The sequence below is a fragment of the Bacillus rossius genome, assembly GCF_032445375.1.
Source record: "Bacillus rossius redtenbacheri isolate Brsri chromosome 4 unlocalized genomic scaffold, Brsri_v3 Brsri_v3_scf4_2, whole genome shotgun sequence".
Taxonomy (NCBI): domain Eukaryota; kingdom Metazoa; phylum Arthropoda; class Insecta; order Phasmatodea; family Bacillidae; genus Bacillus; species Bacillus rossius.
In genome coordinates this window covers 40405237-40422206 of record NW_026962011.1, presented here as the reverse complement: position 1 = coordinate 40422206, position 16970 = coordinate 40405237, and the positions used below count along the sequence as shown (strand labels likewise).

The window sequence follows — 16970 nt, the reverse complement described above, 5'->3', positions numbered from 1 at the left end:
CACAAAAATCACTTAAGGAAATCCTTTAAATATTAGCTTTAGTGTTGCGCAACGTATTTATACTCACACGCCTCTTCATTTAACTATGTGTGGGGCTACATACACAAAATCAATTAGCTTGCACGGCAATCCATTCATTGTCTATTTTGATGAATATCAAAATGAGGAAGTGTCTATTCAGTTCTGTACTATCATCCAAAAAGTACTAAAAATTCTTCGGCCTGTAGGCCCCAAATAATAAGACGGGAAGGATCCTCCTTTCTTTGAGACATTCGGCGAGGGGCCCCCCATCGCCATTGTCAGGGCCCGTGACGGCGGCTGGTGTTTGTAGGAGTTCAGGAGTTCCATGTTGACCCGTCGGCAGTCAGAACAGCAGTCCCGCCCTCACTCTCGCGCGATTGTCAGCTGTTTCGATTCGGCCGGTCGGCCCACATCGTTGCCCGGTCCGTAAACACCCGAGCCAGCACCGACAGTACTCGCAAGTAAAGAACAGATTTAAAAAAAAAATAACCATTCTTAAATATTTATAAAATTATTAATCCTTAACATAAAGAAATAATCCAAATGAAGTAGCAATAAATCAATCAATCAACGCAAAATAATTACCAACTTAACAAAGTAAACCCTAACTAAAGCGAGACAGTTACCGATTCAAGCCATGTTCGTGTGAAACGGTAACAACAGCATAGCTAAATAAATTTAATTGTACACTTAGTGCTGTAGTATACATTATTACAATTCAGATTGGCCTGTATAAAAGATGATCTGACTTAAACAATCAAGAAAAAAAACACGCTTCAAAATATAAATTCTAAAAATGTTTGTAGGCATTTTAAATTTCAATGTTATGTTTAAATTTAATAAGAAGATTGATTTCACTGGAAAGATTATTAGAATGTTAATGTATATTTATTTTAGGTAGTTCTCACAAAAAAAAAAAAACTGTCTCTGCCATTACATTATATTCACAACAGGTCCACACAGTTTTCGTGTCAACAAAACTATTAATTATCCCTGCGCAAAAAATGTTTGTTACTTTTGATGTTGCTAAAAACGTTCTTAATACTCACTTAAAAAATTCTTTCTCGTAAAATAAATTCCCGTGAACACTTGGTGTCTACGGTACAACCAAAGGAAAAATATTACCTTGGAATGAAGAGCAAAAATTATTCAAGCCATATCATGGGCTGATTGTAGATGACTTTAGTCACAAAATTTCTAGCTAAACATGTCTGAAAAGGTTTATTACCGGTGTAGCCTGGACCACAGTCGTTAAATTCGTCACTTAAAACATAATCTTGGCGTGAACCACTGCCAAACTTTACTTTAGTCCACATCAAGCAGAGAACTAAAGAAGCGACGCAACTACATCCAACCACGCTGTGGGTTTGAAAAGGTGGGGTGGTGGGGGGGGGGGGGGTGTAGTTGCCTGGCTCCGTCAGTCAGCTAATCCCTACACAGCTTCTCTGTACAAGGATATAATACCATGCAAAATATGTTGTACTTACATCTAGGTGTTTCTGAAAAGATGTGTGTGTGTCATATATATATATATATATATATATATATATATATATATATAAATCACAAAGTCATTTCTGATTGGCTGTGATAAAATGCTAATAAATTCACAGCTTCCCTTGGGAGCTAGCACTTGCAGTTTTTTTCCATCATAAAAAATATACAGCAATATCCTTAATATCTCATACAGCAATATCCTTAATATCTCAACAACTGATAAACTGTCTGTCTGCTGGTGCACATCTTTCCTTTACCAAAACACTACCTGATGTTCTAGAATCGTAATGATATCTTCTAAATGAGCACATACGTAAAACATAAGCGTGAAAACAACATTGAAAGTAAATAAACTATTGAAAAATGCATTTCCACAAATACTAACCAACCAAACAATGTGAAAATCAGAAAAAATATTTGAATTTTTTTTTTTAAATAAAATAACAATATCAATATTTATATAAAAGAATATGAATGTTGAAAAATGGGTGTGTGAACTTATGTATGCACATTAGAAGTTATACTTACTTGGCAAAATACAAAATTATCTTCAATTTTACATGCAAATAATTAATAGAAATGAAATAATAGGACTGGAGTGATATTATAAATATAGTTGGAGTATAATGTCAGTCAAATTAAAAAAAATAATTAATCAGCATTCAATATTAATGTAAACAAATAAAATTATTTAATTTAGTAAAATAATCCAAATTTATTTTAATTAATAATGAAATCAATAAATATTCTGAATGTTTAATGTAATTAATTTTAATGATATATTAAATAATATTGTATAAATTACAATTTTTAATGCAATAATAATAATAATATATAATATGTGTTGAATTCAGAGTCCCATAAGGGGGTTAAAAAATATTAATTTAGCAGTCTGCCTCCCAAGGCAGGCCTCGAGAATAAATAAAGTGATTTTGAAGATAAATTAAATAAACAAATTGTCAGATTCGTAACAGATGGTAACTCCATCAAAGGCATCTTATTTCAACAACTGTAAATAGTGCAGGATATAAGTGTGTTTATATATATATATATATATAATCCTTACTAATATTATAAATGCGAAAGTAACTCTGTCTGTCTGTCTGTCTGTCTGTCTGTCTGTTACCTTTTCCCGGCTGAACGGCTGAACGGATCGTAATGAAATTTGGCAAGGAGATAGATTATATCCTGAGAATGGACATAGGCCAGGGGTCGGCAACCTGCGGCTCGCGAGCCACATGCGGCTCTTTGGATGTGAAGCTGCGGCTCTTTAGTTCCGTACCAGAAATACTGCATCACCAGGTCATTTATACAGAAAATACTTTTTTATTACAAACCAGTAGTAAGCCTGGTTTTTTTTCCATGCTTGTTATATTTTACTAAACAATATGTCATCAAGCAGTTAAATTATCAATGCAAAGCTATCCATCCGCCCGAGGTTTTCGTTTTACTAGTACTTACGAGCCCACCCAACAGATAGGCTTATATATAAATAAATTTTTCTTATGAATAAATAGATTAATTTTTTTTATCAAAAAACTTTATTTATGCAAGTATCTACTATTTATTGTTGGCAAGAAAAATTTTTGTGGCTCTTTAAAAACTTGGACATTTTGTAAATTGTAATTTTTGGCTCTTCCGACTCAAAAGGTTGCCAACCCCTGACATAGGCTATCTTTTGTCTAAAAAAATAAATTTTAAATGGGTTAAAAAAATATATCTTAATTTTATGTAATGTGTGTCATAGATATACAAACTGTTAGTGTCATTCCTCTATGTCTGCCGAGCAATAGCTTTCAAGCCATTACGTTACGTTTTGCTATTGTAAGGAATTGAGTAGAGAGTAAGAAAAATTAAAGCTCTGCATCGTAGTACCTCAATGCACCAGTAGATGTCACTGTTTGTTTTTTTATTAATCGTTTTATAGTTTGCACATTCTAACTAATATTATAAAAGCGAGTGTTTGTTTGCTAAGCCATGAAATTTTGCATAGAGATAATTTATGTGCTGGAGAGTGACATACGCTCATTTTTATGTATGGTTCCAGTGGAATTTTGTACATACCTCTAAAAATATGTATTTTTCTATTGTTACATTTTGTTTGGTTGATCGCATGGTAAATTTATTTATATATGTTTTTTTTTATTTAATTTCTTCTATACATATTTTCTCCCTACCTAGGGCACCCATAATTCTTTTAACTTTCACGTGTATGTTTTCAATGTCATTCGAGTAGTAGGCCCTACAATTTTTTTTGTTAAATTGGACATTATTTATACTTTCAGTTTCATTTTGGAAACATACTTTTTTTAGGTATTATGACAAATAAAAAAAATAAGTTTCATTAACATTCTTAGGTTTTTAATATGTGGATAGTTTCAAGTTTAATATTATGTAGGCACATAAATTTTTAAACTTATAAATTTCTTCGAAATTTATTCAAAGGTTGGTAGGGCCTACTAATTTTTTCTATTTGTCAATATTGTTATTTTTTTACAGTACCTACTTATTTACAATGAGTTTGGTTTAATGTTTATAATTTATCTGCTGAGCGTCAAGTGTCTCTTAGGGCTGCCGAGACTGAAGACCAGAAATATTTGTCAATTATGTAATATATTGTTAAAAATTTGAATTTTACTATTTCAGGTAAGTTGATTTTTTTTATTAATTAGAGTAGTTACGTGTAATTGCCTTCTTCCTTTATTTCATATTAAACAGTATGTTTGGTTGAGAGTGAGATAATTTTATTTATGTATGTTTTAATTTCATTAAATTCTTACCTACCTACTTCTATTAAATTTCAGGTGTATGTTAACATTGTCATTCGAGTAGTACAAATTTTTTTATAAAATTGGTCGTTATTTATACCTTTTGTTTTATTTTGGACTATGTTTTTTTTACTTAATTCAATGATTTGTGGTGTGTGCAGGGAGTCTCTCTATTAATTTATATACTCCTTTGGATAAGCGGAATATGGCCACCACATTTTTACATATAAACAAATCCTACAAATGTTTTAAAAATTATGACTTAAATAAAAAATAGTTTCACAAACATCCTTAGTTTTTTTTGTGTGTGTATAGTTTGAAGTTTAATATTATTATGTATGTACGTAAATTCTTAAACATAGAGTATTTATTAATTTATTTAGAAAATTATTCATTGGTAGGTAATAAGTTTTTTCTATTTGTCAATATTGTTATTATGGTAGATAGGAGTACAGTAAATGCCTACATTCTTATATTCCTTTTACCTCTTTCGATTTGGAGTGTTTCCGAGCCATTCGGGGTCCTCAACATCACCCCCCCCCCCCCCCCCTCAGAGGTGAAAGCCCCAAAATTTCGAAAGTTTAAAAATTTTTAAAAATCTTTCGCTTTTGATTTTAAGTGTTTTCGAGCCATTCAGGGTCCTCAAATCCCCTGCCCCCCTCTGCGGACAAAGCCCCAAAATTTCGAAAATTTCGGGAATTTAAAATATCTATTCATTCGAGATGGAGTGTTCTGAAACATTCGAGGTCCTGGACCTCCAACCCCCCCCCCCCCCCCCCCCCCTCTTTTCCCACAAAAGTGAAAGCCCCAAAATTTTGAAATATTGGTGGATATTGTATAAAAATTAAGTCATTACGAACTAAAGTGTCCGGGGCATGGTGGAAAATTGATCCAAAAACGTCTTCTCCATCAAAATTTTGGGAAGGGGGAAGGGGGGAAGAAAAATGCAAAAACCCAAAATTTCAAAAAATTTCAAATTTTTTTTAAATATATACTTTTTTTCGATTTGGAGTGTTTCCTAGCCATTGGGTGTCCTCAAAATAATCTCCCCCCACAAGGAGTCAAAGCCCCAAAATTTTGAAGTTTCAAAAATTTCAAAAATCTATTCTCTTTAGATTTTGAGTGTTTCCGAGCCATTCATGGTCGGCAACATACCCTCTCCTCTAGGGAAAAAGCCCCAAAATTTTTAATAATTTCAGAAATTTAATATCTGTTCTCTTTCGAGAGATAAATAGAAATGGAGAGATACATAGATATATATAGATGTAGATAGAGATAAATATATATATATATTTAGAGAAATGGATGGATGATTTGTATATGTGTAACTACTTCAAACATATTACAAAACAAGATTGAATGAGGCATTGCAATTCATGCCGAGCATTAGCTAGATAATGGAATCTTTTCAATATTAGTAATCTCTTATTTTTCAGCTTTTTTCTATAGTGCTTTATATAGTCTAGATTACATACAGACCACCAATTTTTAGATATATACAGGTAAATAACTATACACTGGCAGAACAACGTCTGTCGGGATCTGAAAGTGATATAAATTATTTTGCACACTTGACATTCAAATTAAGAAGACACTAACTACATCTGATTTCGAAAAAGGTCTCCTTCCCCCTGTGTTCAGCCCGAGCAACGCCGGGTACTGCAGCTAGTTATATTATTATATTATATTTATGAGTGTATATATATATATATGAAAATTTTGTGTGTGTGTACCTATGCATATATATTATATCTACACACACACAAACAAACATATTGACATCATCCGGGGCTGCGCCCTAGCTCGATATGCCACCACCTCCCTAACCACCCTCCTTCCTTCCTCGGCATTTTGAACCACCCGCCGACGTCACGGGAGTGTGTGTGCGTGTGAGAGAGCGCCACGGACTACAGGAAAAGGGCGCAGTAGTCAGTGCTTTGCTCCCGTGATTATTATTAAGTGTCATGCTTGTTGTTTTCTTAAAAAAAAACCCTCCATTAAGTAAATATAGCTTTTAATAACAGTATTCCCTTCAATTTTGTTCCACTTAAATATTAGCTGGCCGCTATAGACGCAGACTTGCCGAAGGCCATTTGGCAATATTATCTTTTATATTTAATATTTGATTAACTGAACTTTTATGTAATTGCAGTGCATGTAGCTTTATTTTTAAATGTGAAGAGGTGTTTGTACGTTTTATGTATTTCTTATATCGGCCACGGCGCGGTCTAGTTGGAATAACGGTACTGTCCGTTTCGGGGCGCAGCACGACTGTCTCGCTACCGCGGCGGCCATTTTTCACCCCAGTCTCTTCTCATCGCTACTCAAGGTAGGACGCTTCCAGCACTCCGGGGACTTCAACTTTGCTTCCGCTGATCTGGTAATTCTGTTGGTGTAATTTTAAATCCTATTCGCTTTCGTTCGTCCTCGGAGCCTACCTCAGGGGCTGACTGTTTGATTAAATATATTAACCCCGTTTCCGGGACTTTGAATAAACGCGAATCTTAAATCCCGGCCACGTGGTGGCCGGCCCTCATCTAAACTAATCGCGCCGCAAGGCTTTTGAACAGCTTTCTTTCGTGAGTAGATGTAACGTGTTGTGCGAGCCCCCTGTTCCTACAGGGGCTGATAAACCACAAAAGTTCCGAACTCGTGTTGTTCTTTTAATTGACCACGTGTGTACCCTCATCGGCGGGCGTGTGGGACGCCCTAAGAGCCCACTGCGTAAGCATAGCGTGCCCGACACTGAGAGCGGGCTGAGATCAGGTTATTCTACAAGCTACGCGCGGGGGAAACGAGTCATGTCCTCACACGGGCGACGTCACGCCCTGAGTTAGGAGTCTCACCGGGTCCACGTGCTTCACCACGTGGTGGCGCCCACTAACATACCGCCTTAAGGGGCCTCCCTAGTAGCATCAGAAGTTAGCGGAACACTATGTTTTTAAAATAATGATGGGACTTTATTAATCGACACTACGAATCTGAAAATTTTTCACCCACGAGAAGATACTACACGAATTGTCTGTATACGTTTACATTTTTGTTTTTTTCTATCAAAATATGAAATAAAAAATCACCAACTTGTCCAACTTTGGGGCCATTTTATACTGCTTAGAAGAATGACAGAAAAAAAGTACAAGTCTAGAAAAAAAGGTAATTTTTTTCTGAAGAAATGCATGTATTTAAAACATATATTCATCGCTTTAAATTTCGAGATTTCTTTCCCGCAATTTCTGCAAATCCTGAAAGTTTTTCACCGTCTCGTGCTGCCGCTCGGCGAAGCCAGCTCGCAGCCCACAGCTCAGGTAGCGTGGTGGGGGAACCCGCGCCCGGAGGGGAAGCAGGCTACCTGTGTGTGCGTGCGTGCGTGCGTGCGTGAGAGGGAGACAACCCACAACCAGCAACGGTAAAAGATAATCCCGTGACCGAAAGAAATTCTCAGAATCGCTTTTAGTGTACCTCGCCACAGTACCATGTGCTCGACTTACTCTGTGACTATATTCGTGTATCTCTAAAACATTGCTTTTGTTTAAACTACAAATATCCTAAAGCTTACCATACTAGATCATGTATTACGAAATAAAGTATTGAAACTGATCAATCAACACATTGAAAGTTGTCGTACAAACCATTTATTAGTGGCTTTACAGTCTCGCTAGCTAATTTGACAAAATTTATATTTAACTTTTAACATGAAAATACACTTCATTGTTTTTTAAAATTATTTTTGTTTTCCAAAATGATTTTACACATATTACAACGCCGGGGGGAAATTTTATACTGGTATTAACCAAATGGTTAACTATTTACAAGAGTTTTTATACTTAAAATGTAGGTTTATATAAAATGTATCTTAAATTAAAAGAAAAATCGTATTTTGAAAACAAAATGTCATTTTGCTATGCTTTTTGGTTAGATAGATATCTGATGGTCTGCACTGTTTTAAAAATGTTCATGGAATGATAAATAAAAAATAAAAAATAGGGAAGTTCTATATTAGATAAGCTAGTCAGAAGTATATAAATGCTCCTCCTGGCACAGGAGTCACGAGGAACATTGAAGATGGGGTCAGTGACCGATCGCTCACATATGTAGTTATGGATGGTACGTTATTAATTACAAAATTCAAAAACCATTTTGAAGTTAAAAAGTATAATTAGTGGCAATGTTTAATAAAGATGACGTAAATTTTCAGATAAACTTATTTCTACAGCTCGATTAATTAATAAGGGCAGGAAATAAATTTTTTACCGCAATTATACAAAATTATTAAAATTTTACTAACCACGATTAATTTATCCAAAAACCGAAATCAAGTAAATATTGCCCACACATTACAACATCCACGAAATAACCTTGCAAATTATTTTTGTTGGATGCATTATTTTGCATTCATACTTCACCTACTTATAATTGTTACATTTGGCACATGGTCCGTCACGCCCAATTAAAGGGCCTGAATAAGTAGAACGCGTTTCTGGTCAAATTGCACGCCTGTTACTTTACCTGCAACCCGGAGCGGTGTGAAATAAATTATTGTACACTCGTGACGTTGGTAATCAACTTAAATATTTATGAGTTAAAACAAAACATAACTATAACGGATAATCAAAGAAATTGTGAAATTTTGAAAGCTTGTTCTGTTTTTATAAAGTACACAAAGCAGTTAAACCATAAATTATTTGTTGTTGAAAAAAAATCATCCTTAATCTTTCATGCTTTTTTTTCATTTATTTTTATTACCAGATATTTCCGTTGAAGTAATACTTATATACCTATATATAACAATATAGCAATCTAGAAAAAAAAAAAAGGTTGCCTTATTCCAAATATGTTATGATAGACGTTAGTTAACTAAGAATATAAATTCGCTTTACAACCACAGCTTGTACACAAGTCGTAAAAAAACATGGGTTCTACTTACAGGCCGTATTGAATGTAGTAGGTTTATGACAAATACAACAGCAATAAACATATGGCTGAGTCTGCTTCCATGTACACTTTTTTTTTAAATTTATCACTTTTAAAGCGGGCAAAGTGTACCTATCAAGTAGCTTAGCATTATCCAAAGTGAATGTCGTGCTCCAGAAAATGTTCGAACTATGTAATATTTGTATCACTGTTGTGTTACAGACCTGCAACTTTTTTCAGTGCACGATGTCACTCTTATGTAAAAAAATATGTCGTGTTTAGCGCAAATGTGTTCGAATGAATCCATATCGAGCTGCCAAAGAATACCTATCGATGTCGGCAACATACATAAGTATACAAACCAACGTTTACAAGTGTATTCATACGTAAGTATAAAACTGGCGGCGGGCCATGATGCAGTTGGTTCTTCGCGTACAGTCCACTGACGGGATAAGAAGCGTCGAAGATCTTATATGGCTATTCTGTAAACTTGTATGTCATTTCACTGCCTGCTTTAGACAAACAACATCCATTACTTTTAGCTTTGGCTTGAAAAGAATTACTTCGGCCGGCTTTCTTATATGACTTATTTCAGCTCCTCGTGCGACCAGTGTGTATAATTTGTCCGCGGCCTTCTCTTTGGGTGAAAGTTATTTGGAAGGGAAGTTGTATCTGTAATGTTCATCTTGTATTCCATAAGAATTCGACTTAGATACGCACATGTGTTTTAAAATATATGTTTAATAACTTGCAATACAAAGTATGTGTTGAATTTTATGTATTGAATTTTTTTTACATTATGTACGAACATAATAATCACAATATTTCATGAGAAATTTTTAAAACATTTTACAGAGCAATCTTTTTATTCTTCCACACCTCGTGGTTAACCTTACTATTTTATTTCATGTTTCAGTTGATTTAAACTGTTTGGAATCATAATATGATGGACAATGAAGAATATTAGTTTCAGTAAATTTTATGAAAGGATTTACTTATTACATTTAATATACCAAATAAATTTGACAATATATTAAATTTTATGCATTTGAATCTATTCGTATATTCTGCAGCATTAATTCCTATAAGCAAATACTTATTATTTTAGTCCTGTCGTATAATTGTATCCAAAGTATTGTTTCTTCTATGTGGTTATGGTTGAAAAAGAAAAAAAAGTAATTTATATTATTTTTAAATTCAGCTGTCAGTCAGAACACTTATTTAGTGTAATACGGCATATATTAAACATTATTAAAACATTACTATCGATAACTCTATATTAGATTTATCTGTCTATGTTATATTTCAAATTGATTATTTTTCTTCGGCTTATGACAGTAGCAAATTTTGTTTTATCGCATATGATATGTAATGTTTTTATGTTTTGCATATTATAATTAATGAGTTAGTATTGCTGGCGGGTGAGGCTTTTTCACGAATGGACGCGTTCTTGGCGGCTAGCAGGTAGGACGCGTGTATTACGCACGCTGGATAGGGAAGTACGACTGCGGGCGAGCTCCAACATGACAGAAGCAACGGGAGTAGTAGCACTCGGCTATTTGTATAGGTTGGGATAGCTGTGCGAATGGTAGAACAGACCACGGGTCTATGGTGAGGAAAAAGGTCCCAAGCTCGACATCCGACGATGAGACCGTTTACGAACTGTCGATGGATCATCAGGAAAGTCAACAACTTGTTCAGAAACTTGAGTCTCTCTTTCAAAATTCAGTTTAATACCTGGAGATGACTATATTCGGTGTTCTACCAAGCGAAAGCAAACTCTTAATTCATTACTAGTTGATGTTTAATATTTTGACGCAAAATAAAATTGTGAATTAGCTTACTTTGCTCATGCCAAGTTTTACAAGTTTTGTCAAAGTTAATTACATGAATAAAAATTGTGTCCCTTTGCTGCTGGCTACCCACAAGAAATTATCATGGTGTATAATAATAATTTTAAGTCAACATGTAATATTATATGATTTTTATGGGATTGTGTTTTGGTAATGGTGTGTGTAACTGTCTTGTGTATTTTATTACATTCACTTCACGTAACGAATTGTCTGAACGTAATGTTATTGTTTGTTTGTTTTAATATTTCGTTTTATTGAACAAAGATACATAGTTTGCCGCTTCGAGCGACTACAGAAATGACAATACAATTAGTTTACAGTGTTCCAAACATTTTAGTTTCCTCTACTGTACATGGGGCGAATATGTTTTATGTTATGTTTACTGAAACCATTATACGCGCTGAGACGTTGCGATTGAGTAGAAGGGAAAATATGTCTTAAAACCCTGCGTAATGTTATGAATTCCATTCATTCGTTTACTCTGTGATCCGGAGGGTCTGTTGTTAAGACTGAATACATGTGCACTTCCTCTATGTAGAGTGGCTTCATTGAGATGAAAGCATAGCTCATGTTGATGAAATACTTATTAATTAAAAAATAACAAATGTTATATTATGCTTCAATTTATGTTAGTGTCGTACACAGATTAAAAATGTAATGCAGAGTTCCTCAGTTTTATGTATATTGAAATTTACTCATGTGTAGAGTAGTTATTAAAGCATAAAAAACATAAATGACGAATTGTTGTGTATTATTTCCATTAGGCGTGACCATGAAAATAGATAAGATCTTTATTATTATGTGAAATCTACATTTGAAATGTTGGCGTTTAAATATTTATTAAAGCGTGTGAACTCTTAAAGCACTATTTATCTATTTAGGAAGTAGGTAGTTTCTTTGATTTTAGAAGTTTTTTTTAAACAAACAACTAAATTAACTCAAAAAAATTTGAACTACTGCAAGCAAAAAAATACTTTCACATTTTTATTTTAAAATTAGCCATTGTATTCTACCTTGCTTACACTCTATTATCGAAAAAGATTTTTTTTTTGACAGAGATGAATACCGTAAATTAATACACAAAGCATAAATGTTTTGCGTATGATACAATAACAGCTAGTGGCAGTGACGAAATCAAATTATTTTGATAGTTTGTATAGAAAATCCCCAACAGTAGTGGTGGTATATTTAGGGATTTCTTTGTAGATGGGTACTATTTCACAATAAAAAGGAGTTATCGTCAATTATCAAAGCAGCCATATTTTGTATCTTCTTTGACAGCCTAAATACAGCACCAAATGACGTACTTGGCTAAAAATTAATTCCAGCTGCATGCGTAGATTCCGGGAGGAGGGGAGGATCTCAAGGTGGCCCGAACCTCCCTGAAATAAAAAAGTCCGTCTGAGGGGGCCCGCTTGCATTTGCAAAATCTTCACGTTATCCCGCGGGCTTCATGGGAATCCTACAGATTTTCGACCGTGATTCCAGCTATACACTTCACTGACACTTTGAGCACAACAGTCAGTGCACACTGAGTTCTTCCATACCACCCGCACTTGTCTTCGATAAAATCTGAACTCAGGTGGATTCAGCGTGACTGACTAAGCCTGCAGTCTGAATCCACCTGTAGGCCGCTGTTGCAACAGCTAAGAAATTTACACTGCTCGTAGTAAACAGTCTGTATGTAACTCGGAACGGGATTCCAGTTCATTGTGTATACTTATTCATCATATTATGCAACGTTAAAGTCATTAAAAAAATATTAAAACAATAAAATAAAATGCTAAACATGTAATAAGTACCAGAAAATAATAATATGCAGTAATATTTAGTGTAACTAAATACGACGTGAACCCTAGAACACAAAGTTGACGATGTGTCATTGGTGGGAACACTTGTTTGTTCCTGACATTTTTTTTCTTTACAGAATTTTAAAGTGAGTTTGACATGCACTTTTTCTTCAGGAAGTAAGTTAAAAATTTGTTTGTCGTTATTGCAATTTCAAAAGTTGATTTTTGTCTAAGAGTAAAAATATTTAATATTATTTTCATCATTTTATTCCCAGTTTTATTACTCAATCTATTAGTAGGATGTGATTTCTCGTCGCGGTGCGGAAGACTTTTATGAATGAAAGCGTAACTGTTCGTGCAAAACCATTCATCACACAAATGTCAGTTCGAAAGTATAATGTTGGAAATTTTTTTAATGATATATTTTTTTGCAAATTTTTTCTGAAAACACAACGCATCGATTGTTGGTGACAGCATTTTTTGTAATGTATGTAAATCTCTTAATTATGTAGAACGTTAATTAAAAAATAAAAATACATGTTTTAAACAGAATTGACGATTGTTTGCATTTCATGGATATGGACTGGATCGCAACACTAATTTAATATTTCAAGTTAATAAACACTGTCAAGAAGCAAGCAAGGCAATGCAAGAACATTATCCTTTTGGTTGAATGTAGCGAAAGGGAAAAACAGTCACCTTTCTTGCCACAATCTTGTTTGCAGATAACGCAGGTATGAGCAGCAAATGGACTCCACACAATGACAAAAGAGCCTTCCCCTCCAACCCTCCCATTATTCCGCCCCCCCTCATTGAAACGCCCTCTCCCCCCTCCACCGCGGCGCAGGCGACAGGCTCAGGTATATCGCCCCGCCCAACCACTGGCAGTAGCACATGGCCAGTGGCCCAACGCGCTAAAATATTTACTAGGGAGGCCCCTTAAAGACGTCCGAACAACCCCCGGCCACGTCAATATTCAAATGCACACTCACAGAACCTGAAAACCTAATAAAAACTTAGAAACTTGTTTTTAAACCTCTCTTAGAATATTTATTGCAATAGCAAATATTTAATTTTTGCATTAATTTATTGTTTGTTACATGCCTGCCAACAGCATAAGTACTTTTAGTAATTTTACTGATGAGAAAACAACATATTTGATTAATTTTAGAGTCTTAATCTTCAGAAACTCACATAGCATCTAGAACTGATTCAATCTCAGTGAGGTATTCTTGCCTGAAGTAGCAAATTCAAAACTAATTTTTGTAAGGAGAAAGTCCCAACTTTGAAAACAAGGCAATATCATGTGGCATGTCACAAGGTGTCTGCTTAGAGAATTGACAGTAATTATGTTTATTCACAGATACCAAAACTACATATCAGTCAACCAGCTGCCAGTTTTCAGGAGTGTAATAGGTTATTTGGAGCCAAAACATATTTTCATTGTATTCTGTATAGTAAGCCGCACTAACAAACTATTGCTGTTTCGTTTGAAAAAGAATAACATTGTATAATTTTTTCAGCATCTTGAACATCTACAAGAAAATACAGAAGCATTTAAGGCACACAAATTACTTTACGAGACAAAACTGGATATTCGCTTGTGAAAACACCAAAAATCTGTACCAGCGACTCAATACCCGAGACAAAGAGCTGTTTGCCTTTGATCCAGATGCAATAAACTGGGATGAAACCCTCACAGCTGTGGGAATAGAATCTACTAAATATCTGCTGAATGAGTCACCAAATGATTTAAACTTTTCAAGGACTAAATACAAAATGTAAGTTGCTTATATTAGTTGATTTAAAACATGTGAATACCACTAACATACTTTTCATCTAGAGTAATAACTAGAATGTATAAGTGGCCCATATATTTTTGTGAATTAAGAGATTGAACAAACGGGATACAAAGGATTTCAAGTGAAAATGGTTAAAAATTTTGAATTCTTAATTGAATGAAATTTATATTTCCTCAATGAAAAAGATAAAAAAAATCATAGCTAAAAATCAGAATAGTATATACATCATAAAAACCTTTTTAGTAATAATGTTATATTTACCAGGGTCATTTAATAAGTAACTTGACAAATCAATGTAACTCAAAAACGGTTTGTTTAATAAATGTGAAACTTTAAAAAGTTTAAGTTATCATCCTTGCAATTACTTCTAATCAGCTGTTCAATAAGATTTTGTAAACATAACCAATAAATCAGTCAATTCAAGATGTCATGTCTGATTGGGAACTGCACCGCGGAAAAACGTGCCATGAGTTGATTTTTAGTTGCGGAAGATGTTAAAGGTAGTGATATCCACGCAAGGACGTTAAAAGTGTATGGGAACAATTGTTTAAACCGTTCAAACATTTACAAGTGGGTAGAACAATTTAAAAGTGGCCACAAAATTATCGGTGATGAGCAGCGAGGTGGCTGACCAGTCTAAGTTGCCACTTCCTCCTTTGAATCTCGCATTGACGTGATAATAGAAGCTAACAGAAGAATCACTGTTGAAATTGTAGCTGCAAATGTGTCTGCAAGTGTTGGAACTGTCCGTAACATCATTCAAATTAAACTGCAATGCAAGAAAACCTGCACGAGATGGGTGCCGAGGCAACTTACGAACGCCCAAAGAAACGAGGCTTCAAATCACTAAACAGTTGAAAGCTCAATGTTCCACTGAGAATGATGCTTCTTTTTGAAAGAATTGTAATTGGTAATGAGACTTTGATTCTCTATTACAAGCCTGAGTCAAAGAGACAAAGCCTTGAGTGGAAACACACAAGTTCTCCAACAAGGAAAAAATTCAAGACCCAGCCATCTGCTGGTAAAGTGATGCTTACACTTTTCTGACACTCACAAGGCTTTATTTTATGTGATTTTCTTGAAGACCAACAGACAATCAACAGTCAATATTACACTGATATGCTGGGAAACAAATTGAAGCCTGCAGTTCACACTAAAAATCGTAGACTTTTGAAAACAGGTGTGATTTTGCTTCACAACAAAGCTCAGCCGCATACAGCACAGGCAACGCAAGAATGCATTCAAAAACTGGGCTGGGAGATTCTTTCACACTGTCCTTACAGTCCAGATCTTACCTCCTCAGACTTTCAAATGTTTGGTCCCCTCAAGGATGCTGTACATGACAAAAAAAAATTTGCCTGCAACGAAGAAGTCAAGGTTCAGGTGCAAATGTGGCTCAGAAAGCAGCCAGGGGCATATGCAACTTAAGGGAACAATGGGACGAGTGTATAGGTAGGTGTTGGGTGGATAAAAGGTTAGGTAAAATTTTATTTTTATTAAATAATCAGTTTTTGAGCTAAATTGATCTGTCTCGTTACTTATTGAATGACCCTAGTATAATTTGAGCTTAATATTTTGAAAAAAAGAGAGGTCATAATAGACGAAAGCATACAATAAACAATGAAGGAAAATTGTAAACGTAACTGCCTATTAAAGATCTATCTCAGCAGTTGTCTGGAGTACAGTAGCCTGCCAGTTATCCAGAGTAAGCAATATGAAAAAAAAAAAAAAAAACTGTTAGATTAAAAATATTTTATCTCAGCTACCTAGACAAAACACTGTGTAAGGTTGTATGTAATAGGTGCTAAAATGTTAGATGTGATTTACAGAAAAAGTTGCAGTACATATCACTACAACATAGCTGCATTTTACATCTAACTGGTCAATAATTTTTAATTTTTGTTCAATGTCAAGAACCATTTGTTTGTGTCATTCCCATTTGAAGATTACGAAAGAAAAAAGTAGTTCTATGTTGCAACTGCTGCCTTGAAACTATGAAGGCCTGTTATCGCTCGCGTGAGCCACGAAACAGACACGTGGTTCACAGGGGCACGTGGAACTCGATTGCGCATGACTTACAGGGGTGCGTTTATGATTTGCTCTAGCATTTTGAAGTTCGTGACCCATTCTAACACTTACTATGTATGCACTGTGTTTGGCAGCATTTTTCACCTTGAATCACAGCATAAAATGGTCTAGCACATCAATAGATCACAAAAAATAAAAAAATAAGTAATACTTTAAAAAATTATTTTTGAGTTCATGGTTTATGGAAGTGAAATATGGCACTGTTAATCAGCAAACTGGATAACTTGCACCCGGATAACT

At 34.7% G+C, this 16970-nt stretch overlaps 1 protein-coding gene across 3 annotated transcripts in view; it reads left to right on the top strand.

The window, feature by feature from the left end:
- The window catches only part of LOC134542116 (fatty acyl-CoA reductase wat-like), a 48947-nt gene that overhangs the window by 29208 nt on the left and 2769 nt on the right, over window positions 1-16970 (top strand). For 2 of the 3 annotated variants that reach the window (XM_063386079.1, XM_063386078.1), the window contains exon 9: window positions 14364-14621. The exons of the other annotated variant lie outside the window; for it this stretch is intronic. In XM_063386079.1, coding sequence (XP_063242149.1) covers window positions 14364-14621 — 258 coding nt within the window. The remainder of the gene's footprint in view (window positions 1-14363; window positions 14622-16970) is intronic. 3 annotated transcript variants of the gene reach the window in all.